The 26360-nt window shown below is 49.6% G+C and overlaps 1 protein-coding gene across 2 annotated transcripts in view; it reads right to left on the reverse strand.

The window, feature by feature from the left end:
* The window catches only part of NXN (nucleoredoxin), a 169318-nt gene extending 154709 nt beyond the window's left edge, over positions 1-14609 (reverse strand). Inside the window, exon 1 of one of the 2 annotated variants that reach the window (XM_008009748.3) lies at positions 14144-14603. In XM_008009748.3, the coding sequence (XP_008007939.1) occupies positions 14144-14503 (360 nt within the window). In that variant the 5' untranslated portion in view covers positions 14504-14603. Of the gene's footprint in view, positions 1-14143 lie in introns of both variants that reach the window. The other variant, XM_037987869.2, reaches the window with a different exon arrangement.
* Between the last annotated feature and the right edge of the window lie 11751 nt (positions 14610-26360).

The following is a 26360-nucleotide window of genomic DNA, read 5'->3' on the forward strand; positions in this document are numbered from 1 at the left end:
CTCCCTTGCAGATGGAAAACAGTGAATACGGAGAAACACGGGGTATGAAGCCATGCTGAGCAGAGGAATATAAATGGCTTTTTAATGTAAACAGTCAGCAGGAAAGCCGTAATTTGTGCTGTACATACAGAGACAGATAAATCCCCGTCTCCTCATGAACACATACTGTGTTTTGTTCTAGGGATCTCTGTTTGCCTGGTAACTATTGGCTCAGCAGCAGAACAGATTCAGACGATCTCAGAAAAAAATGTCACTAATTTATTCACAGGAAAGAAGGGCTTCAAAAAGCGCTAATGGAAATGACGAGTGAATGGGGGCAGCACACCAGCATGGCACATGTATACGTATGTAACAAACCTGCATGTTGTGCACATGTCCCCTAGAACATGAAGTATAATAATAATTTTAAAAAGAAAAAAAAAGTGCTTCAGAAAGAGAGTGTTCCACCTCAGTCTCTGCCAATTAATACTTTCCGCAAATCCAAACGAGAGAGAATATGTCCATGTGGTATTAAGTAGTATTTTATTCTTAAGAACATTTGTAAAAAGCTGAAAACGACGCATCCAAGGGTTGAAGCCAGGGACTTTCTGCAAAGTTAGGAAACTGATTTCCCCCAACATTTCCAGGAAAATGTTGGAAGGCATTTAATTCCAATTCACCCTCACGCCTACATTTGAAATGTCAGAATCCTTAGGTGCCAAACTGCAATGTATATAACAGATTTGTGTGTAACTTCAGGTGGCCAGATACACTCGTGTAAGAAAACAAATCTATTTCCAAGTAAGGTAAAATTCGCAAAATAAATGGACTGATTCGCCCTAAAATATTAAGAAAAACAAATCTGTCTGCACAAGGACACTGGGCTGCTTTGCAGCTAGTGGCTGTCTGTGGATAATTCTGAAACAAAATGCCACACTTAATTAGCCAGCGGGATTCGCATCCTGTGTGTGATGGAGAGAATGGCATTAAGAAAAAGACTCCCTCAGGCTCCATTAGCGCCCTGATGAGACGACAGGGAAGAGGAGTGGTGGGAAGAGGGCAGGGTACTCAGGATTACCACACGGCCTTCAGCAAGTGCAAGCTCTGGGCCATCTGGACAAATGGGAGACTCTCAACTGCACACTGAATAGCGTATCTAGTCCGCTATTCCCACAGGGTCCTTCCTCTGCAGGAAACAACTGTACTCACACTCCACACATACCCAGCGGACAGAGCAGTTCTCAGATTACATCCAAGAGGGAGAACGTGTCCGTGATTTCGTGACCAGCAACCCACCGATGGAGGGAGTCTCGATTTTTGAAAGAACAAAAGCGGGAGATTCTGCAGATGGCAGAGAGCTGAACTCGACATCAGCCCTTCCACAGACCTTCCGGCTTCCTTTATTATCACATACACACTTAGGAAAAGAAGGGATCTGTTAGAAGCAAGCATGCATTCACCAAACAAGCGTCATTTCAGACTATCTTTCCTTGAAAACTATCGATAGGAACGATCTAAGTGGTAACAAGCTGTCTGTGACGGCCCTCCTACCACAAACACACTGACCACAGAGGAGTGTGGGCTGAATCAAAATCCAATCAAGTTTGGAATCGGCTGGATTTGAAGACGGTTGAGCCACTGACTAACAGACTCCTACCAGTCTGGAGAAGGTGTCTAGCGGCGTAGCCCCCGACTCTATCCCCAGACTCAGGCTAATCAACTTTTTTTTTTTTTTTTTTGAGGCGGAGTCTCGCTCTGTCGCCCAGGCTGGAGTGGAGTGCAATCTTGGCTCGTAGCAAGCTCCGCCTCCTGGGTTCACGCCATTCTCCTGCCTCAGCCTCCTGAGTAGCTGGGACTACAGGCGCCCACCACCTCGCCCGGCTAGTTTTTTGTATTTTTTAGTAGAGACGGGGTTTCACCGTGTTAGCCAGGATGGTCTCGATCTCCTGACCTCGTGATCCGCCCATCTCGGCCTCCCAAAGTGCTGGGATGACAGGCGTGACCAACCGCGCCCGGCCTATGGTTATGTTTTTTAAGGGTTACTTAGTGAAATGCTTATGAAGGAAATGAGATGACGGCTGGGACTGTCTTCAGGATCATTGAGGGAGTTGAGGGGGCAGCAGGTGTCCATGCATTGACGACTGTTGAATGGGGGAGGATATGTGGGGATTCACTGTACTGCTTTCTCTACCTGCGTGATAAAGTTTTCCAAAATAAATAATAACAAGAGACATATGCACAGACCAGTATCTCCCCCTGGCCTCTCCTAGCTCAAAAGAGTATGGGATCCATTCAGTAAAACTGAACACGTGATCAAAGAGATGGTCTAGAATTACACCCATACGCAAAGACAGGCAAATGCAGCCGGGCGTGGTGGTGCACACCTGCAGTCCCAGCTACACAGGAGGCTGAGGTGGGAGGATTGCCTGGGCCCAGAAGGTCAAGGCTGCAGCAAGCTCTGACTGTGCCACTGCACTCCAGCCTGGGCAACAGAGCAAGACCGCTCTCACACAAACAAGCAAACAATCAAAGACACAGATGTCACCAAATCAACAACTGACAGATAATTATTGTCCTAGTAGGAAAACGAAGAGAGGCCAGGCACGGTGGCTCACGCCTGTAATCCCAGCACTCTGAGAGCTGAGGCAGGCGAATCACTTGAGGTCAGGAGTTCAAGATCAGCCTGGTCAAGATGGTGAAACCCTGTCTTTATTACAAATACAAAATTAGCCAGGCGTGGTGGCGGGCGCCTGTAATCTCAGCTACTCAGGAGGCTGAGGCAGGAGAATCACTTGAACCTAAGAAGCAGAGGTCGCAGTGAGCTGAGATCGTGCCTCTGCACTCCAGCCTGGGCCACAGAGGGAGACACGGTATCAAAAAAAAAAAAGGAAAAAAGGAAAAAAGAAAAAAATAAGAAAAGAAAAAGAAAAGAGAAGAAAGAAAAGAAACAAAAAAATGAAGAGAAACCAGGTTCTGCTATAGTCTCTAGATACAAATAAATAACTAGGTGCTTTGGAATGGGGGAGGGGCACAAAGAAGTAACAAGGCTGAATTCCAATCTCCTATAATCCAAATAACCATAAAATGTGGAATGAATCCCAAAGCGCCTGGGGTAAACATTTAAATGGCACCGCTATGCACCAGCCACTATCCTGAGTACTTGCCGATGTCACCTCATTCAGGACTTAACAACCAACCACCCTAAGAGGCTGGTACCATTATCTCCATTTTACTCACCAGGAAACCAGAGACACAGAAATTCCGTAACTGGCCCCAAAGTCACACTCCCAGAAACAGACGAGTTGCAAACCCAGGAAACCTGGATCTGGATTTCCAGTCTCTGTTCTCCATCTACCATGCAACAGACCTTTAATACTCACCTATCATAATGGAGTATTTTTGAAGGATCATGGCTATAAACAATTTTTACGATTGCAATCAAGAACATGCCCAGAGCTAGAAAACACTGCACTCACAGCAACAGTCATGCCTGTTCGGGACCCAGTGCGATTTTTCCCTATCGCACGAGGTCCCACCTGATCTTCAGATTTCACATCAAAACCTGAAAAATGAGTAACAGATGAGGCAGCTGTGCCGTGAGCCACCATGATCAAAGGAAAACCGTCTTGACCTGATCACGTTTAACGGGAGAAAGAGCAATGCCTTCTGATTTTAAACAGACTAAATCCATTCAGATTTTTATCTGATTTTAAACAGACTAAATCCATTCAGATATTGACCAAAAAAAGACACAGAAAAAAACTGTAGAACTGATGCATCTGCATGAAATTCTCCCCCCAGGAAAACAAAGAGAAAACCCTGTCCCTAGGAGAGCAGAACTCACCACACCCGGTTTGGTGACTCTTCAACAAGGATCTGAGATAAAACCGTCCTTAACTGTAGAAACAGTATCTGAATTTACCTCTTATTGGTGCCTGTACTGAAAGACCCTGGGGAGCAGGGGGAGAGGCTGACGGGTTTGACAGAAGGGAGCGACGAAGTTAAGCTTACACTGTTTTTTTTAAAGGATTTTCTGATGTCGTTCATACAAAAATACATTGTGTATCTGGTCCGAGAGTTATGACCGGCAAGCCGCAGAAAATTTACGTTTGCTTTTAATCACGGGGGCCCCAGAACAAAAGTTTCCATGACGGGTTTCACTCCCGGGTAACGGCACTGGGGCTTCTGCCTGGTCGTGGAGCAGAAAGCACATGTTTGAGATTTCACTGGAAGTTGGAACAGCAGTTTCTGCAAACTTCATAAAAGAGAGGACTGATTTAGTCCTAGGATCTCGGCAGGATACCTGAAGTTCAATTTTGTCTCTGAACAAAACGCACTAGACCAGCCCGTAGGCTTTGCATGGGATGAAGGGGGAGTTGGGGGCACTTCACTGGCAGAACTAAAAAAAAAAAAAGCCACATCGTTAAAAAGGCCCTTAGAAAAGAAACACCACCATGGAAAAAGGCAGCAAGAGAGAAGAGGTTCTCGCTGTCCTGACTTCCAAGCAACCAGCGAATGTTTCAAGCCGTTCAACTACCTCTATCTTATTTCAGAGCGGTCCCTGCACACCTAGAGGAAGAAAAAGCCATCTGAAGAGAGCTTGCAGCTCCTCCTCCTCCATGCAGAATGTTTGATGTCAATATTTTTTAAGGTACAATTTCATGAACAGAAAGGACCAAGTTGAATTTAAGGGAGTTCAGCCAAGCTCTTTCATCCAACACTGTGACCCTGATCTAATAATCGGTTCTCTTTGCTTCAATTCTCCAAGTCTAACTTACTTTGAAAAGTCAAAACGGTGAATATCTATTGATTCCTAGTTGCTGGAAGATGTAATATGCATGCATTCTGAGTTCTTTGGAAGAAAGATGCTAGAGAAATGCAAACGATGAAATATTAAAGCGTGGCATGAGAGGTCTGCAGATAAGAGACTCTTTTTTTTTTTTTTGAGATGGAGTTTCGCTCTTGTTCCCCAGGCTGGAGTGCAGTGGTGTGATCTCAGCTCAACACAACCTCCGCCTGTCGGGTTCAAGTGATTCTTCTGCCTCAGTCTCCTGAGTAGCTGGGATTATAGGCATGCACCACCACACCCGGCTAATTTTGTATTTTTAGTAGAGACGGGGTTTCTCCATGTTGGTCAGGCTGTTCTCGAACTCCCAACCTCAGGTGATCCGCCCACCTCGGCTTCCCACAGTGCTGGGATTACAGGCGTGAGCCACTGCGCCAGGCTGAGCCTCTATTAATGGGCTCAGATATTTGACATTTCCAAAATGGAGAGTCAAGCTTCTTCCTATTTTTGAGCACAGCATCACAGGGCAATCCAGTTGCACAAGAGGTTGCTGGGATTCGCCCAGCTGGGACATCCATTTGCTCATTTAAGTCCTCTTTTAAATACTCATTAAGAAACAAAAACAGACTGGGCACGTTGGCTCACATCTATAATCCCAGCACTTTGGGAGGCCGAGGCGGGCGGATCACGAGGTCGGGAGATCGAGACCATCCTGGCTAACACGGGGAAAGCCCGTCTCTCCTAAAAATACAAAAAAACTAGCCGGGCGTGGTGGCGGCGCCTGTAGTCCCAGCTCCTCGGGAGGCTAAGGCAGGAGAACGGCGTGAACCCGGGAGGTGGAGGTTGCAGTGAGCTGAGATGGTGCCACTGCACTCCAGCCTGGGCAACAAGAGCGAAACTCCATCTCAAAAAAAAAAAAAAAAAAAGGCCGGGCGTGGTGGCTCAAGTCTGTAATCCCAGCACTTTGGGAGGCCGAGACGGGCGGATGCCGAGGTCAGGAGATCGAGACCATCCTGGCTAACACAGTGAAACCCCGTCTCTACTAAAAAATACAAAAAACTAGCCGGGCGAGGTAGCGGGCGCCTGTAGTCCCAGCTACTCGGGAGGCTGAGGCAGGAGAATGGCGTAAACCCGGCAGGCGGAGTTTGCAGTGAGCTGAGATCCGGCCACTGCACTCCAGCGCGGGCGACAGACCAAGACTCCGTCTCAAAAAAAAAAAAAAAATTAACAAATAAACAAACGAACAAACTGGTCCTTGATTAGAAAATTGAGAAGCTCTGGTCTAGAAGGACCATTCATGTGGTCAGCATTGGAAGTTGGGAGCCCCAGGTAAAGGCTGTTGGTAGCAGCTGCCCAGAGGGAACCTGAACTCAAGCTGTTATGGAAGGAATGTCGAGATGAGGGCAGAGATGAGTGCCAATAAGGAGGTCAGGGCAACAGGACTCCACGCCTTTCAGCTATGAGGGGTGGAGGACAATCAAGGGCGACTCCTGGGATCCAAACACTCTTGTTGACTTTGAAATAATGGGGCAAGATAGAAAACAACAGTATGCACAAGCTCCTTGAAAGTCAGGATTCACAAAGATTCCAAATTCATAGCCATTTTCCTTGAGTGCCTTGGAATACACATAAACAGTAAATTCAATGAAACACAGAAAACTAAGCACCTTGGTGGTTAACACCATGCACCACTGGGAATTCAGATTGTGAAGAAAGAAAACACATCCTGGCCGGGCGTGGTGGCTCAAGCCTGTAATCCCAGCACTTTGGAGGCCGAGGCAGGCGGATCACCTGAGGTCAGGAGTTCAACACCAGCCTAGCCAACATGGTGAAACCCTGTCTCTAATAAAACTACAAAAATTGGCCAGGCACGGTGGCTCACACCTGTAATCCCAGCACTGTGGGAGGCCGAGGCAGGCAGATCACCTGAGATAGGGAGTTGGAGACCAGCCTGACCAACATGGAGAAACCCTGTCTCTACAAAAAACACAAAATTAGCCGGGCATGGGGGCGGGCACCTGTATTCCCAGCTAGGCAGGAGGCTGAGGCAGGAGAATCACTTGAACCCAGGAGGTGGAGGTTGCAGTGAGCTGAGATGGTGCCACTGCACTCCAGCCTGGGCAACAAGAGCAAAACTCCATCTCAAAAAAATAAAATAAATAAAAATTAGCCAGGCGTGGTGCAGGCGCCTGTAATCCCAGCTACTCGGGAGGCTGAGGCAGGAGAATCACTTGAACCCGGGAGGCGGAGGTTGCGGTGAGCTGAGATTGCACCACTGCACTCCAGCCTGGCAGAGCAAGACTCCGTCTGAAAAAAAAAAAGAAAAAAAGAAAAGAAAACACACCCTATGCCAAGCCTGTGCTCTCCTGGCCAAAATGAAATCAGGCAGGAAGGATCCCACCTAGTTCAGAACGGCAGGAGCTGGAGCCCTGGAACCCTGATCCCCGTCAGAAAAAAGGAAGGAAGATCCCCAACGGGCTTGTTCAGCCTCGACCCCAGCTGTGCACAAAGCCTGCTTTCTCAAACGTGTGCATACATGACGACAAGCCTTCCCAACGAAAGGTAGGAGTTGTTTAAAAAGTACAATAAAATCAGTGACCCTAACTTCCAGGGCTTGCCTCTGTGCTCTGGCTCACATTCCAACCTGGATCAGAAGACAAATCGATTAGCAGGAGCTGTGGACGGCTACTCAGAGGCAGGCCTGAGCTGCTCACTGGGAGATGAGTAGTAAACCTGCAATGCCTACATGTCTGAGCAAACCTACCCTGCAGCATTCCAGAGCTGGGGCGGGAGGCAGGCCCATGCTAGAGGTGGGGTTTCTGCGGCTCCAGAGACGGGTACCCTCCATTTCCCACGAGAAACAGCAGTCTTTCAACTTCTACACGGCCCAGAGTTAAGCACACGGGGTCAGCGGAAGACATACCTAACAGCTTTGGGAAACCACAAAATGATTGCTTTGTACATAATTTCTCTCAAGAAGAGTGCCTGATCATCTTTAAGTTACAAGGGTAACTTAAAGGGTAACTTAATAGTAACTTAAATCTTTCCCAGGGCCGGGTGCGGTGGCTCACGCCTGTAATCCCAGCACTTTGGGAGGCCAAGGTGGGCGGATCACCTGAGGTCAGGAGATCGAGACCATCCTGGCTAACATGGTGAAACCCCGTCTCTACTAAAAATACAAAAAATTAGCCGGGCATGGTGGCGGTCACCTGCAGTCCCAGCTACTCAGGAGGTTGAGGCAGGAGAACGGCGTGAACCCGGGAGGCGGAGCTTGCAGTGAGCCGAGATCGCGCCATTGCACTCCAGCCTGGGGGACTCCGTCTCAAAAAAAAACAAAAAAAAAATCTTTCCCAGGCTCCATTGCTCAGCGGCAGCCTGGAACATCATCGGCCGATATAAATACAGAGTTCAGTAAGTGTCAGTAACTTCCCAGGACTTACTATTCCACATCATTTGCTTTTGTTGTTTCAATCTTCTAGGTCTTTCTTCCCAGTTATAATCTCTTGTGGGGCAATTTTTTTTATTTAATTTTTTTTTTTTTCCCAAGACAGAGTCTCGTTCTGTCACCCAGGCTGGAGTACAGTGGCGCCATCTCAGTGCACTGCAAACTCCACCTCCCAGGTTCAAGCGATTCTCCTGCCTCACTCAGCCTCCAAAGTAGCTGGGACAACAGGCACCCGCCACCACGCCCGGCTAATTTTTTGTATTTTTAGTAGCGATGGGGTTACACTGTGTTGGCCAGGCTGGTCTTGAACTCCTGACCTCAAGTGACGCACCCACCTCGGCCTCCCAAAGTGCTGGGATGACAGGTGTGAGCCACGGTGCCCAGCTGTTGTAGGGCAATTTTTTTGACTCCTTCATCAAATCCCCCTGTATGCTTGTAAAAGCCATTGGTTTGAAAAGTTTAAAAATATACCTCCTAACAGTTTAGCAGTTCTGTAATGCGATAGATTCCAAAGGCTCAAGCTATGAAATGAATGACTAAACTTAACCATCATTTATCTAAAAACAACAATAGGCCAGGTGCGGTGGCTCACACCTGTAATCCCAGCACTTTGGGAGGCCGAGGTGGGCAGATCACGAGGTCAGGAGATCAAGACCATCCTGGCAAATATGGTGAAACCCCATCTCTACTAAAAATACAAAAAAAAAAAAAAAAATAGCCGGGCGTGGTGGCGGGTGCCTATAGTCCCAGCTTCTCAGGAGGCTGAGGCAGGAGAACAGCGTGAACCCAGGAAGTAGAGCTTGCAGTCAGCCGAGACAGTGCCACTGCACTCCAGCCTGGGCAAAAGAGCGAGACTCCGTCTCAAAAAAAAAAAAAAAAAAAAATAGTTAGCATGTATTGAGCACTTACTCTACGCCAGGCACGTGTGTATCATCTCACATAGCCTTTACAACAATAAGGCAGGTGCTATTATCCTGTCCCTTTTACAAACGGAAAAGGAACCTGGGGCACAAAGATGTACAGTGCCTTGCACAAGGACACACAGCTAATAAACGGCAGAGCCAGGGCGTGAACTCAAGCAGAAGAACAAAAGAATCTATATTTTTAGTCATATATTAGACTGCCTTATTATACAGAAAAAAAATGAGATTAAAAAATATATTAAAAATAATGGAACAAGAAAAAGCCTCTCAAGAAACATTGCTCTTATTACTTTATTTTTATTTATTTGTTTAAGACAGCATCTTGCTCTGTTGTCCAGGCTGGAGCATAGTGACACAAACATGGCTCACTGCAGCCTCAGCCTCCTGGGTTTAAGCAATCCTCCTGCCTCGGTCTCCTGAGTAGCTGGGACCACAGGTACACACCACCCTGACCAGCTGATTTTTATTTTTTGTAGAGACAATGTTTCACCATGTTGCCCAAGCTGGGCTCAAACTCCTAGGCTCAAATGATCCCCCCCACCTTGGCCTCCCACAGTGCTGGATTACAGGTGCGAGCCACCACACCTGGCCTGTTCCTTAATTGGACTCTTGTCCTTTATTACCAACGGATTGGCCCAAGTCCTAGAAACGCAGTCACCAGTGGGAGCCTGTCCTGTCTGGCCGGGCTTCTGATGAAGAAGGCAGAAAATCTGTACCTTTTTGCCATCTTTTTCCACCTTGAAAGTGAATAGAAAGAGAAGATACAGTTTGTCATAGAAACGTTCTCTTCCTGGCTACAGTGTTTGGATTCAAGGAAGAGTGGCAGAACTGGAGTTCAAAGACTGTTGAGGTTGCTACCAAATCCTGTCCCACCCATAGGGCCAAAGGGATTCAGGTCAGTTCTCAGCCAAGCTTCTCATTTAGTCTGAACTGAAAGAAGCAGAGTAGCCAGAGACTCCACTTCTCTTGGCTGGAGCAGGCTGACCAGGGATACTGGATCAGGGTCCCCTCACTCTGCAGGCTTTCTCTTCCCCTTCGCCATGCAGGAAGTCCTGGGGCCACACCAGAGCCTCACAAAACTGTCCAGAGGAAGCCAGTGGTCTGCACCCTTGGATGTCAGTGCACCCACACTGACCGTATGTTTATGATCAGGCATCCAGCCCAGACAAAGTTGAGCTCTGCAGCTTTAAATCCAAAACCAGTGTTCACTTCTATGAGGCCGGAGTGGGTCCCGGAGACGGACCTCTCCAGTCATGACGAGTGAGTAACATACTAATCCAAAGGGCCAGACCAAATCCCCAAAGTCCAAATTTCACCACCTCCCGACTATCGATCACATTCTTTCTCCCTAGAAATCTGAAAACCATCTACCAACCTTCTTATTAAAACAAGTCCAACTGCCTTAACTTCAGGATTATAGATTTGCTGATAAAATCGTTCGTATAAATGCAAAGTTCTATTACCATCTAATTACAATTTCTGCACAGATATATAATACTGTGTGTTTTGGAAGCTGAAATAGTATGTGTTTTGGAAGCCAAAAAAATTAAGCTTCAGGCCGGGTGCAGTAGCTCACGCCTGCAATCCCAGCACTTTGGGAGGCCGAGGCGGGCAGACCACAAGGTCAGGAGACCGAGACCATCCTGGCTAACACAGTGAAACCGCATCTCTACTAAAAATACAAAAAAAAAAATAGCCAGGCGTGGTGGCGGGCGCCTGTAGTCCCAGCTACTCGGGAGGCTGAGGCAGGAGAATGGCGTGAACCCGGGAGGCGCAGCTTGCAGTGAACCGAGATTGAGCCACTGCACTCCAGTCTGGGCAACAGAGCAAGACTCTGTCTCAAAATAAATAAATAAATAAATAAATAAATAAATAAGCTTCAATTACTTTTGTGCCTACCACAACAACAGGCAGAAACAGGAAAATTCTGTATAAATAATTTTTTTTTAATTTTTTCCTTTTTTTTTTTTTTGGTGTTTTCTCACAGTTCCAGTCAACGTGAGAGGAACCAGGCAAAATGCAGGCTTAACATATATGGTCATCCCCGGGCTTTTTTACTATATAAAGGAGAAATTAATAAAAGAAAAAAAGAAATACCACATAGCATTTTCTTTCCCCACCACAATTTTTCAATTTTCTTTAGAGAAATGCCAGCCAATAACTAATCAGAACCATACCCTTTGTTATCCCAATGGGAAGAAGTATACACATGGGTTTAAAGAACAAATGTTAATGAGAACTTTAAAAAAAATTAGCAATCTGGAACTTCGGTTTCCCTTCAGTGTAAAACAAAATTCCCTTCTCTAGATCTATTTTTATAGTTGGTGAAATGACGTAGACACGGTCCATCAAGAAGACGTGTTCACCCATCCAGTACCCTCAGCTGGCAGAACTCTGGCTCTTCACTTGTTCTGATGGTGAAATTAGCATCATTAGCTCACAGGCTTCTGAGCACCCTAACTTCAAATGAGACAAAAACTCAGTTACAGAAAAGGTATTTGTTCCACATCTCTCTGGTTTCAAGAGGGAAAATAATTCCTTTTTTTTTTTTTGGCTCATGCTGGGGTGCAATGACACGAACTTGGCTCACCACAACCTCCACCTCCCGGGTTCAAGCGATTCTCCTGCCTCAGCCTCCCTAGTAGCTGGGATTACAGGCAGGAGCCACCACACCCGGCTAATTTTGTATTTTTAGTAGAGACAGGGTTTCTCCATATTGGTCAGGCTGGTCTCAAACTCCCGACCTCAGGTGATCCACCCACCTGGGTCTCCCAAAGTGCTGGGATAACAGGCGTGAGCCACCCGGCCCGGCAATAATTCCTTTTAAAGTCAGTACGTAGCTTTTGTAATTTCCAAGAGTATGTTTTCCATAAGAAGGGCAGCTGCAGTCTTTTTACCTGGTATACATCCCTGAGAATAAGAATGTTTCTGGGGTCAGATCTTGAGTGGTTTGTTCACGACCAAGGGCAGAAACTACCTCCTTGAAAACTGGACTGGATTTAGAGAATAAAGTACAGGATGTAAGTCAGAAAAACTCTGGGCAAAAAAATAAATGTTTAAGATGCTAACGCACCAGGATTTGGGCATGTCCAGCACTCTGAACTGTATTTTCAAATGAGTCTGTCCTGTGTCATCCAGGTTCGGAGGAATCAGCAGGTCCAGGCTAGGGCTGCAGAATACTTTTTGTCACTCAAAGAGCCTGTCCAGGGTATAGAGAGCCACCCATGGCCCGTGTCCTACCAAATATTCTCCTTTCTCAGAAAAAGCTCCAAGCATTTGCAAAACATCTGTTTGCCCCATATTTTTACTATCCAAAAAATGTATTTCCTCTTCAGTAAAAAACACAACAATAGGCTGTTAAGCCGGTAACATTTTACCATAATTCTATGTTTTCAAAAGCTAGAAATCATTTGTATTGCCGGATAAGGACATTATTTTAAGTAGACTTTAGTCTACAACAGAAACTTGCCACAACAATGAACATCTTTTTTGGTAAATCACTTTCCGAACATTATTTCTCCACGAACGTATCACAAAAACCACCACCAAGGAAAACAAAGGATTCTTGTATTTTGAATCAAAAAGTACTGGCCGTGCATATTCATACTGTATCAAGCATGTCAATCAAAATGGGCAAAATAACCTAAAAAGCGGTAAAAATGCCAACTCTTGCCTCTGAGTGGTTAGTGAACCTATGTTTTCCCAACGTTAAATTTACAAACTGCATCGCATCAACTGTATTTCATACTTTAAATCCCAAATCTCGACCTCACACTGCTTTGGGATGGATGATTTGCTCAAGACATTTGGGGTCACAGAATAAGCCTTTTGCTCCCACCAAACCTAAATCATGCTTCTCAACAAGATTCTGTACATATAAAAGGAACACGTGGCACGCCTCGCCATGCTCCCCAAAGGAAACTAAACGCCCCCAGAATAGCCCTTCTGTCCACTCCAGAAGCAGGCTTTCCTCAAAAAGGGAAGGGGGCTGGATTCACACGTTGCATCAGATCCACTCACGAAGCAACAGCGCTCCAAAACTTTTTCTGACTCCATTCATTAGAAAATGTCCTGGATGTGCCGTATTATAACAGAGACAGACATCCTCCCACAAGGGACACACTCAGAAACCCAAACTCATCTCGGCAACAAACTGGGAGGCATGAGAAGTTGACAGCTAAGTATCCATTTCCCCAAATCCTCCTTCCAGTCAATGTGCATCGACGGGGTCAGCTCAGCCCTCAATTCGAAGATCGCCGGGACCACAGGGGCCACCACGAAGCTGAGCTCTGCACGGCCCGGGCTGTTCCCGCGCCCGGGAGGCGTCTGGGGAGGAGGCTGGACCACCAGACAATGCAGAGCTCCCCGGTGGCCGCGAACTCGGCCTGGGGCGGGGGAGACGGAGCCGTGAGCGCCCTTCTCGGCCACAGCCACGGCCACGGTCACCGGCCGCCTCTCCTGACCTGGGCCTCGGCCCCCAGGTCCCCGGTCCCCGGGGAAGGCAGGTTTCTCCCGGAAAGAAAGGAAACGTGCTGGTTTGGGCACCACAGGCCGGGGGCGCGCGCCCTCCCCTCCCCTCCCCACTGTGGGAATCCACGGGGGTCGGCGGCGGAAGCAGGAAGGGGCCCCTCCCGGCGCCTCCGCTCGGGGGTGAAGGGGTCGCAGAACCGGGATCCCAGAGCGCAGCCGCCCCCACCCGAGGCTCCCAGCGCGTAAGGACGGAGGGGCTCGAGCCGGGGTCCCAGGGGCCGAGGCGGGTCCAACTTTCCAGGCCGGGCGCAGCGCAGCACCCGAGCCAGAGAGGGGTCCTGGGATGGGGGTGCGGGCTCAGCGCGAAGCGGGAGGGGCAGAGGAGGGGACGGCGGGGTGGGGGGGGAGGGGAGCAGTGGGGTGAGGGGCGGGGAGAGGACAGTGGGTTGGGGGACGGGGGGCAGGAGTCAGGGGGGTGGGGGGCGGACAGGGGTAAGGGGGTGGGGGCGGGCTGGGGCCGGCGACGCCCGCGCCGCTCACCTTCCTGTGCTTCTCCTTGTAGGGCAGCGCCAGCCACGGCATGTCCCGCACGAAGTCCTGCCACTGCCGCTGGTCCTGGTCCGAGGACACGAAGACGATCTCCAGGCGCCGCCGCGGCTCGGGCTCCGCCGCCGCCCCGGCCCCCGCCCCCGGCCCCGGCCCGGCCGCCGCGTCCCCCCGCAGGCGCCCGTAGAAGGCGGCCAGGCTGGCGCTGAGCTGCGCGCAGGGGGCGCTGAGGCTACAGCCGAAGTAGAGCCCCAGCAGCGAGATGCCGCGGGCGCCCAGCGAGTGCACGTCCACCTCCTCGCCGCCGCCCGTCACCAGCTTCTCTCCGAGCAGCTCCTCCAGGAAGCCCGACATCCTGGCCCACCGCAGGGCGGGCAGGCGGCTGCGACCCCGCTCCACGGTCCGCGCGGAGGCAGCAGGCGGCGGCGGCGGCGGCGGCGGCGGGCGCTGGGGAGAGCGGAGCCCCGCCCACCAGGGCCGCCCACGCCACGCCCCCTCCGCCCGCCTGCGCCACGCCCCCTCAGAGGCCCTCGCCACGCCCCCCTCCGCCCGCTCTCGCCACGCCCCTCCACGCTCGCCACGCCCCTCCACGTTCGCCACGCCCCCTTTGCGGCCGGCCGGGGCCCGAGCTCTCCTCCCAGGCGGGGTCCGCAGCTGCCGGCCGCGGTGCGCGGGGTGACCGCTTGGGCGAGAAGCCAGACCCGAAACGCTGCACTCTCCCTGGAAAGCCCGGAGCCGAAGTGAAGAAAGGAGAAGGACCCGCTGAGCCGGCGCTTTCCCGGGCTGCAGCGCGGCCCGCATTTTCTCTCCACTCCCGGATTCTAAATTCCCTCCAGACCTTCTCCAGGGATCCCGCCCCCTCCCCGCGGAGCTCCTCACCCCCTTCTTGTTCCTCCCGGGCCTTTCCTCGCTCCTCTCCCTGCACGAAACCTGACCCTTAGGCCGCTCCGGGCCCCATTGACCCTAAGATGCTTCTAGGACCCGCCGTCCTCACTGCATCAGGCCGGGCCTGGCTGGACACTGACTCTTCTGTGTGTTTCAAGCTGTTCTAAGGGGGCCGAGGACGCTCTCGCAGCTTCTGGTGGGGTCGGGTTAGGGTGCCAGGTCTCAGTGTGGGATTTCCGTCCAGGGGTCGCCGGGGCCGCTGCCCCTAGCGAATCTGTCTTCCAGCCCCACAAATGGATGCAGAGGACCCGCGGGGCCTCCAGACCAACGCTGGCCGTGCTCCTGAATCCGCTCCATCCTTATGGCAAGTCTATGGATAGTTGAGAACATTTCGAGAGATTTTTTTTTTTCCCTGCCAGCTGGCAGGATACTCGCCGATGCTTGGGGAGAAACTGGATTAAACAGGTGGTCTGGGCCGGGCGCAGTGTAATCCCAGCACTTTGGGAGGCCGAGGTGGGTGGATCACAAGGTCAGGAGTTCGAGACTAGCCTGGCCAATATGGTGAAACCCCCGCCTCTACTAAAAATACAAAAAATAGCCGGGCGTGGTGGCGCACACCTGTAATCCCAGCTACTCGGGAGGCTGAGGCAGGAGAATCGCTTGAACCTGGGAGGCGGAGGCCGCAGTGAGTTGAGATCGCGCCACTGCACTCCAGCCTGGACGGCAGATCGAGACTCCGTCTCAAAACAAAGCAAAACAAAACAAACAAACAAAAAACAGGTGGTCCGTGGCGACTCCTCGGGCCACCCAGCGCCTCCCCCCAACCCAATCCACAGGCGCACGAAGCAGGTGCAGATCCGAGCCCAGCCACAATAACAGGCCGCCAGTGTGGATCAGCTACTAACGACTCAGCGAAAGCAAAAAAATAAAAGCTGAAAACCCGCCCCTCAGAGCTTCCACCGCGCTTTGGAGAGTATTTCCCGGGTATCCATCGCCACCTAATGGAAAGAGTGAAAAATGGGGCCGACCAAACTCCATCAGTGAAAAGACACTGCCGGGACACCAGGCACACCGCTTTTATTTTACAGCAGCTTTCCACATACACAAATGATAGGACACTCTGCGGGAGCTAATTTAAACCTCAGAATATAACTTCAAGCTTTTGGCACAAAACATACACGTTCATATAGAAGGTTCTCCGGTTTTCTAGGGTAGAAGAAGGAATGGTGCAGGGTTTCAGCTCGGTGAAATGTTGACACATAAAACAGGTGGGAGGCCGGGCGCGGTGGCTCAAGCCTGTAATCCCAGCACTTTGGGAGGCCGAGGCGGGCGGATCACGAGGTCAGAAGATCGAGACCATCCTGGCTAACACGGTGAAACCCCGTCTCTACTAAAAAATACAAAAACCTAGCTGGGCGAGGTGGCGGGCGCCTGTAGTCCCAGCTACTCAGGAGGCTGAGGCAGGAGAATGGCATGAACCCGGGAGGCGGAGCTTGCAGTGAGCTGAGATCCGGCCACTGCACTCCAGCCTGGGCGACAGAGCGAGACTCCGTCTCAAAAAAAAAAAAAAAACAACAGGTGGGAGAGGTGCAGATGAGAGCAGAAAGTGGATTGGTGTCTTTACCAGTTATATCCACTTCCTTAGTCACCTGATAGTATTGCTCATGACACAGGTAAGATCTTAGATGGAGGACCGCCTTCCAGCACGCTAGAATCCTACTGTAAAGTCGAATTCCACCTTAATTCTTAGGAGACTGTCATGCTGAAAGTATGTGCCACTGTAGGGACAATATTATTCTAAAACACACACAGAAAGCATCACTTTTTAGTGAAACCTTTTTTTTTTTTTTTTTTTTTTTTGACAGTCTTACTCTGTGGCCCAGGCTGGAGTGCAGTGGCGCGATCTCAGCTCACTGCAACCTCCACCTACCAGATTCAAGTGATTCTCCTGCCTCAGCCTCCCAAGTAGCTGGGATTACAGGCATGCACCACCTCCCAAGTAGCTCTGATTACTGGCATGCACCGACTAATTTTTTGTATTTTTAATAGAGACAGGGTTTTCACCATATTGGCCAGGCTGGTCTCAAACTCCTGGCCTCAAGTGATCCGCCCGCCTCAGCCTCCCAAAGTTCTGGGATTACAGGCATAAGCCACCGCCTGGCCTTGGTGAAAACATTTAAAGCTACTCGTATATATATATATTAAGTTACTAGGCCGGGCACGCTGGCTCACGCCTGTAATCTCAACACTTTGGGAGGCCGAGGTGGGCAGATCACGAGGTCAGGAGATCGAGACCATCCTGGCTAACACGGTGAAACCCTGTCTCTATTAAAAATACAAAAAATTAGCCGGGCATGGTAGCGGGCGCCTGTAGTCCCAGCTACTGGGGAGGCTGAGGCAGGAGAATGGCGTGAACCCGGGAGGTGGAGTTTGCAGTGAGCCGAAATCACGCCACTGCACTCCAGCTGGGAAACAGCGAGACTCCATCTCAAAAAATATATATATTTATATATTTTTAAATATATTTATATTTATATATTTTTTTATATTTTTATATATTTTTATATATTTATATATATATATAAAGTTACTAGATATCATTTAAAATCCTGTAAATGGTTACAATGTTTTATCATCTCATTCAAATCCTATCTGAAAAGCCTATGCATTGGGTACATGGGTTAGGCACTATTGAAAGAGTGTTAGATAGAGTCCTATACTCCGACACTTTCAAAATTATGAAAACTAAAGAAATGTAAAAGGGTTATCAGCATTTACATGCCATGGCAGCCAAAGGGCAAAGTATTTGGTACGGAAGCCGGTGAAGAGGGAATTTGGACGACTGCAAATATTGCAAATATTAGAGTATTAACTTTGGTATACTTGGTGCAAGTCTGATATAAAGAGGAGGTTTGTTCCGTTTTTCACTTTTCTTATTTTACAGGAAAGCACTTTCCACTGGACTGTGTCCAAACCAGCATCTGGCACCTGGGGAAGGGAGGGTTCAAACACACTGCACATGAAATATAAATAAAAGTTAGAGAATTGTGGATGCGGCAGGCCTTGGTTAGAAGCCAAATATCACAGCTGCCTTTTAAAGGGGTGTGGAAAGAGGGGATTTGCAATGGAAACGATCCCAGAATCATAATTGTAGTGGGTGTTACAAGAAGCCCAAGGAGAGTTGTTTGGCATCCTATGAAGAATTAGCCAGTGTCCTCTGGGTTACAGAAATCTCTCTCTCTGTGTATGTGGTTCACTTAAGGAGAATGTCCCCACTGGTGTTTAGCTAGCGATGTTACATGAATTGACTTGGCTATTCTGAAAATTATTGTTTTAAAATATGTATAAATGAGCCTCAACATGCATCGCACTCTGCAGAACATATTACAGAGTTTTCTCTTCAGAAATTGCATTAGAAGGCACAGGAAGTCACACAAAATACACACAGCACAAATATATACCTGTCACTTTTAAGATGCATAAATCACAGTCCTTGGTCTTTAGAAATAGTAGCACACGTGATGTAGGCCGGGTGCGGTGGCTAACACCTGTAATCCCAGCACTTTGGGAGGCCGAGGCGGGTGGATCACCTGAGGTCGGGAGTTTGAGACCAGCCTGAGCAACATGGAGAAACCCCATCTCTACTAAAAATAAAAAAATTAGCTGGGTATGGTTGTGCGCACCCATGGTCCCACCTACTCAGGAGGCTGAGGTGGGAGGATCACCTGAGCCCGGGAGGTCAAGGCTTTCAGTGAGCCGTGATTGTGCCACTGTACTCCAACTTGGGCGACAGAGTAAGACCCTGTCTCAAAAAAAAAAAAAAAAAAAATTAGCTGGCATGGTGGCGCATGCCTGTAGTCCTAGCTACTCAGGAGGCTGAGGTGGGAGGATCGATTGAGCCCAGGAGGTCAAGGCTGCAGTGAGCCGTGATTGTGCCACTTCATGCCAGCTTGGGCGACAGAGTAAGACCCTGTTTTTTTAAAAAAATACTACTATTACTAATAATAATTGGCCAGGCGTGGTGGCTCACGCCTGGAATCCCAGCACTTTGGGAGGCTGAGGCAAGTGGATCACAAGGTCAGGAGATTGAGACCGTCCTGGCTAACACAGTGAAACCCCGTCTCTACTAAAAATACAAAAAATTAGCCGGGCGCAGTGGCGGGCGCCTGTAGTCCCAGCTACTTGGGAGGCTGAGGCAGGAGAATGGCGTGAACCCAGGAGACGGAGCTGGCAGTGAGCTGAGCTATTCTCCTGCCTCAGCCTCATGAGTAACTGGGACTACAGGTGCCCACCACCACGCCCAGCTAATTTTTGTATTTTTAGTAGAGACGGGGTTTCACCATGTTGGCCAGGCTGGTCTCAAACTCCTGACCTCAGGTGATCCACTCGCCTCAGCCTCCCAAAGTGCTGGGATTACAGGTGTGAGCCACCGCACCCGGCCTGAGATACCAGTTTTATTGCTGTAGTCTAGAACCAAACTTGCAATGTCTTGAGGTATGCCTGTATATAAACACACAGAAACGTATTCATAACCAAACAAGTAGGAAATATTCATGAACATTCTAGCCCGTGTTTTTGTAACTGGCCATGGGTTGTGGCTGGTATTTAAAATGACCTTTCGCTATCCATTCTGTATTTCCTTTGCTTTCAGAAAGCACCTCAGCTGACTGTGGGTCTTTTCCTGGTGGGTGACCCAAACCTTCATTCCCGAAAGGTCTGGGCCCTTGGTAGTCCTGCCTGGATTGAATCATTGTGGTTTTTCCATTACCCTAAATCACAGACCATGGTCTACTAGGACACCCTGAGGGGCCTCCTCTATTCCAGACGTATTCTTGCTCCCCTCAATTGTGGACTTGTGGTCCAATCTAGGATCAGTCACCCCAGCCAGCACAGTAACTCTCTTATCTGCCTGCTGATTCAGAGGCCGTGGGAGGCCAAACAGGCCCAGCAGAAGTCCTCACGTCGAGTTCAGTGGCACCATTGTTGGGTCTCCTGGGGAAAACATTCCTCCATTTGGAAATACGACTCCTAGGCCAGCAGAGCATGAGATCATGGACACAGGAAACAAACATCTTGCTGCGGGGCCACTAGGGGTACTAGGCACTGGTGCCACTCTCATTGCCACCCCTTGATTCCCGGACCCATGAATCCTGGCTGTGGGAGAAATAGTACCCTATACTCAGTTCTGACTCAGAGCATATACTGCCTCCTGGAGAACTCTGGCCCAGCCCTGCAAGGCACTGCCACCCAGCTGGTGCTGTACTGGAGTCTTCAAAAGGCCATTCCACCATCCCATCAAACCAGCTGCTTCAAGATGGTCGGCAACATGGTCGTACTGGTGAATTCCACGAGCACGGGCTCGTTACCATACTCTCTTTGCCTTGAAGTGAGTTCCTTGGTCAGAAGCAGTGCAGTGTGGCATAGCATGACAGTGGGTACGGCATTCTGTGAGTCCATGGATGCTAGTTTTGGCAGGAGCGTGACGTGCAGGGAAGGCTAATCCCAATCTAGAGTAAGTGTCTATTCCAGTGAGGACAAAATGCTGCCCCTTCCATGATAGAAGGGATGCAGTGTCATCAACCTGTCACCGAGTTGCTGGCTGATCACCCCAGGGAATGGGGTCACCAGGTCGGTGGCTGATCTCACCCCAGGGATTGGGGTCACCGGGTCGCTGGCCGATCTCACCCCAGGGATTGGGGTCACCAGGTCGCTGGCCGATCTCACCCCAGGGATTGGGGTCAGCGGGTCGCTGGCTGATTTCACCCCAGGGATTGGGGTCACCGGGTCGCTGGCCGATCTCACCCCAGGGAATGGGGTCACTGGGTCGCTGGCTGATTTCACCCCAGGGATTGGGGTCACCGGGTCGCTGGCCGATCTCACCCCAGGGATTGGGGTCACCAGGTCGCTGGCCGATCTCACCCCAGGGAATGGGGTCACTGGGTCAGTGGCCAATCTCACCCCAGGGAATCAGGTCACCGGGTTGCTGGCTGATCACCCCAGGGATTAGGGTCACCAGGTCGCTAGCTGATTTCACCACAGGGATTGGGGTCACCGGGTCGCTGGCCGATCTCACCCCAGGGAATGGGGTCACTGGGTCGCTGGCCGATCTCACCCCAGGGAATCGGGTCACCGGGTTGCTGGCTGATCACCCCAGGGATCAATGGCCCCATGTCAGGGGCTCAGGGCTGGTCTCTGTTGCTGGCAGATGGGGCATTCAGTAGTGGCTGTAGCCAGGATGGCCATAGTGAGTCAAAGTCTGCTGTGAGCCCATGAATAACTTTTATCCCTGCCCTCATGGCCACTTTGTTCACGAGCCCACTGGGCACCAACCGTGGTGTCGGGGGCGAAAGGCGGAGCAGCACCCGGAGCACGGGTCATCCTGTCGCTTGATGATTCAGACCCTTCCCTGGTGAGGCCACCCTTTAACGAGCATTTATACAGGACACAAGTATCTTCATGGTTTGTGCCCACATACCTCTTCTCTCAGTTCCCTGGGTTTCCTTGTCACCAAATTTCCAGTCATGTTCCTTCCAAGTCCCTGACTCTCCAGGCAAATCATTGGCTACAGTCCGCGAATCGGTGTATGCTCTCACATCCGGCCATTTCTCCTTCCGAACACAACCAACAACCAGGTGCACTGCGCCAACGTCTGCCCACCAGGAGGATATGCCTCCGCCACTTCCCTTCAGGGACGTCCAAGGAAGAGGCTGGAGGGCAGCTGCTCAGTTTCAGGCAGAGCCTGCACGTGGTACAGAACCATCCGCAAACTGGGACGTGAGTCTTCGCTTTCTCTGTCAGCTCATCATGGGGGACTCTCCATGATGCTAGAGGTGCGGGCTGGGAGAGGGGAGGCAGGGTGGAGTTGCGGCGGGCTGGGAGAGGGGAGGCAGGGTGGAGTTGTAGGAGTGGGAACCAAAGGCCTTTGAAGCTGCTTCTTCATCTAACTTCCCGGTGCCTTCAGGGCCTGCTTGGGCCCGGTCACGTGTACACCGTTTCCATTAGATGGTGAAGCACCATGCCTTACGGCTTGATGGGTCAGAGAACCTCCAGTTCACGACGGGCAGCTCAGGCCACATGGTAACTCCGTGGCCCATGGCTAAGCATCAGTCTCCCAGAAGGCCCAGGAGCAGACCAGAAGCTGTGTCTCAAAAGCAGAGCACTGTCCACAGGATGGCAGAGCTTTGCTCCAAAATCCTATAGGCTTGCTCTGATTCACCTGTAGGGCCTGCCAGAGGCTGCAGACAGCATCCCTGTCTCCACGGTCTCGTCAAGCACCACTGGACCGGCCAGATCACATGGCCCATGTGGAGAGCAGCTTGCGTCGCAGTCAGAACCCGCTGCGATGCCGTCTCTCGCTCTGGTCCCTCTCAAAGCTCACTCTGTATCCGGTCACTCTATAACTAGGTCAGGCTAACACACCCAAATGAGGATTGTGTTGTCTTTAAATATCTGGACACTCAATGGCCCAGTCAAGTTGGCACATACAGTTACCCATCACACACACTGCCATGGGGTATCTTTAAGATGTAGCACAAGAGAAAGAAAGGTGCAGAAGAGGTAGGAAATACTAACCTATGACTTGCCCTTTTTTTTTTTTTTTTAAAGAAACAGGGTCTTGGCCAGGCACAGTGGCTCACGCCTATAATCCCAGCACTTTGGGAGGCCGAGGTGGGCGGATCACAAGGTCAAGAGATCAAGACCATCCTGGCCAACATGGTGAAACCCTATCTCTATTAAAAATACAAAAATTAGCCGAATGCGGTGGTGGACGCCTGTAATTCCAGCTACTCAGGAGACTGAGGCAGGAGAATCGCTTGAAGCCAGGAGGCGGATGTTGCAGTGAGCCAAGATCTCACCACTGCACTCCAGCCTGGCGACACAGCGAGACTCCATCTAAAAAAAAAAAGGGGGGGGAAAAAAAAAAGAAATAGGGTCTTGCTCTATCTCCCAGGCTGGGGTATAGTGATATGATCATGGCTCGCTGCAGCCTCCAACTCCTGGGCTCAAGTGATCCTCTCACCTCAGCCTCCCGGGTAGCTGGAACTACAGATGCACTTCACCATGCCTGGCTAATTTTTTTTTTTTTTTTAGAGACAGAGGTCTCACTATGCTGCCCAGGCTGGTCTTTAACTCCTGGCTTCAAGTGATCCTCCCAGCTTGGCCCTCTGAACTGCAGGGATCACAGGCATGAGCCACTGCACCCGGCCCCATTTGTAATTCTTTTAAGTGGTGAAAAACATGTGCACACACACACACGCACACACACACAAATATAATGCTTACATATGCATGAAACAGATCTGGAAAGACATTTAAGGAATAGTAGCAGGTTGCTTGGGGAAGGGAATTGGAAGACTAGAAATAGATGCAAGAAAAATATGGAAGGTATGATTTTAGTCCAAAAATAGTTTTTGAATTTTTGAATAAGAACTTATTCAAAGGATAAGCTACTGTAAGTGCAGAACAAAATATTTAAAATACAGCAGGGCAACTCTGAATGAAAGAGAAAAATTATCTCACACAGGAAAAATCAAATTCCATCATAACAAAGCTGTTAGTAGTAAACGAACATTTGGGTGATGGAAGTTTTCTCAGTCCAGTTCAATCAGGAAATAATTGATTCCACAAAATCTGAATCAAAATGGATGCAAACAAAAAATTTATCCCATTTAATTGGGAGTTGCCTGTAAAAGATTTTACTTGTAGATTAATGCTGTATTAACAATTTTTTTTTTTTTTTTTTTTGAGATGGAGAGTCTCACTCTGTCACCCAGGCTGGAGTGCAGTGGCACGATCTCGGCTCACTGCAAGCTCCGCCTCCCGCATTCAAGTGATTCTCCTGCCTTTCTAGTAGCTGGGATTACAGGTGTGTACCGCCACACCTGGCTGATTTTTGCATTTTTAGTAGAGACAGGGTTTCACCATGTTGGCCAGGCTGGTCTTGAACTCCTGACCTCAAGTGATCCGCCTACCTCGGCCTCCCAAAGTCCTGGAATTACAGGCGTGAGCCACTGCGCCCGGCCTGTATTACAAGTTTTAATGTCTGTTTTATATTTTCCTTTTTAAAGAGTTCGTATTTTACGACAGATCCACTAATAAAGGAAATTACTTGATAGAGAAGTACATAAAGCAGAATATGGAGGTGAGATCTGACAAGGATCAAGATGAAGAAAGGGCTATGGCAGACGTGTGGTGCAGATCTTTCTGGCACCAACTTGACGTGTAACTGTGGGAAGTCACCATTATTTATTATTCTTTCTGTTATTCCTTTTATCCCTTAGCAAAGCAGGACAAGTCTGGTGTTCGGGTTTTTTTTTTTCTTTTTTGAGATAGTTCTCACTCTGTCACCCTGGCTGGAGTGCAATGGTACGATGATGGCTCACTGAAGCCTCGACCTCCCGGGCTCAAACAATCCTCCCACCTCAGCCTCCCAAGTAGCTGGGACTACAGGCGCCCGCAACTGCGCCCGGCTAGTTTTTTGTATTTTTAGTAGAGATGGGGTTTCACCGTGGTCTCGATCTCCTGACCTTGTGATCTGCCCGCCTCGGCCTCCCAAAGTGTTGGGATTACAGGCGTGAGCCATCGCGCCTGGCTTTTTTTTTTTTTTTTTTTTTTTTTTTTTTTTGAGATGGAGTCTCACTCTGTTGCCCAGGCTGGAGTGCAGTGGCACGATCTTGGCTCACTGCAAGCTCCACCTCCCGGGTTCATGCCAGTCTCCTGCCTCAGCCTCCCGAGTAGCTGTGACTACAGGCACCCACCACCACGCCTGGCTAATTTTTTGTATTTTTTAGTAGAGACAGGGTTTCACCGTGTTAGCCAGGATGGTCTCAATCTTCCGACCTCATGATCTGCCCCCCTTGGCCTCCCAAAGTGCTGGGATTACAGGTGTGAGCCACCGTGCCCGGCCTAATTTTTGTATTTTTTTGTAGAGACACAGTCTCACTATGTGGCCAAGGCTGGTCTCGAACTCCTGGGTTCAAGTGATCCTCCTGCCTTAACCTCCCAAAGTGCTGGGATTATAGGCATGAGCCACCATGCCTGGCCATTAGTCTCTACTTCCTAAACAAGTTTCCTAACTCTTTTCTGACTTCCTTGTAGAAGCATAAGGTGCTGGAGAAAACATTATGCATTTTTCTATCTGCTTCTAACACTTTTCAGATCAGATCTGAGGATTATAACTTGTTCCCCTACACTGGGCACGGTGGCTCACGCCAGTAATCCCAGCACTTTGGGAGGCCGAGGCTGGCAGATCACTTGAGGTCAGGAGTTCAAGACCATGCTGGCCAACATGGTGAAACCCCATCTCTACTAAAAATACAAAAAATTAGCCAGGCCTGCTGGCACATGCCTGTAATCCCAGCTACTTGGGAGGCTGAGGCAGGAGAATTGCTTGAACCCGGGAGGCAGAGTTTGCAGTGAGCCGAGATCTCATCATTGCACTCCAGCCTGGGTGAAGAATGAAGAAGCAAGACTCTGTCTCAAAAAAAAAGAAAAAAAAAAAGAAGAACTAAACTTGGACAGAAGCACCTGTGTCTTCCTGGGCACAAGTTGTAAAAGCAACACGTTGAGTTCAGATTTTCTCCTGGCATGAAGTAGAATTCAGAGCAGGGAGCACAATCACAGTCCTGTGTGGGAAGATCATTCTGTGAATCGTTTGGAGAAGAGCAAGGTAGGAGTCCCAAAACCAGTTAAGAGCCTATTAATTAAGAGGCCGGGGGCGGTGGCTCACGCCTGTAATCCCAGCACTTTGGGAGGCTGAGGTGGCAGGATTGCTTGAGCCTAGGAGTTTAAGACCAGTCTGGGCAATAGAATAAGAACTAGTTTCTATAAAAAAGGGTTTTAAAAATTAGCCTAGCATGGTGGCACACGCCCATGGTCCCAGCTACTTGGGGGGGCTGAGGTAAGAGGATTCCTTGAGCCCAGGAGGTCGAGGCTGCAGCGAGCCACGATGGTGCCACTACACTCCAGTTTGGGCCACAAAGAAAGACCCTGTCTCAGAAGAAAAGAGGCTCAGAGAAGACATTACTTCCAATTAGATTAATCAGAAAAGGTAAGTTTTGAAGGGCAGGAATCTTTTAAAGACAGAACTGAGGGGCATGGGAAGAGTGTTGTGAGAAGAAAAAAGAATTACTAGCAAAAGTTCACAAGGGTCTGAGCGCAGTGGCTCACACCTGTAATCCCAGCACTTTGGGAGGCTGCGGTGGGCGGATCACCTGAGGTCAGGAGTTCAAGAGCAGCCTGGCCAACAGGGTGAAACTCTGTCTCTACTAAAAATATAAAAAATTAGCTGGGCATGGTGGCTCACGCCTGTAGCTGGGGTTGGGAG

Source organism: Chlorocebus sabaeus, chromosome 16 (assembly GCF_047675955.1).
Source record: "Chlorocebus sabaeus isolate Y175 chromosome 16, mChlSab1.0.hap1, whole genome shotgun sequence".
Classification (NCBI taxonomy): domain Eukaryota; kingdom Metazoa; phylum Chordata; class Mammalia; order Primates; family Cercopithecidae; genus Chlorocebus; species Chlorocebus sabaeus.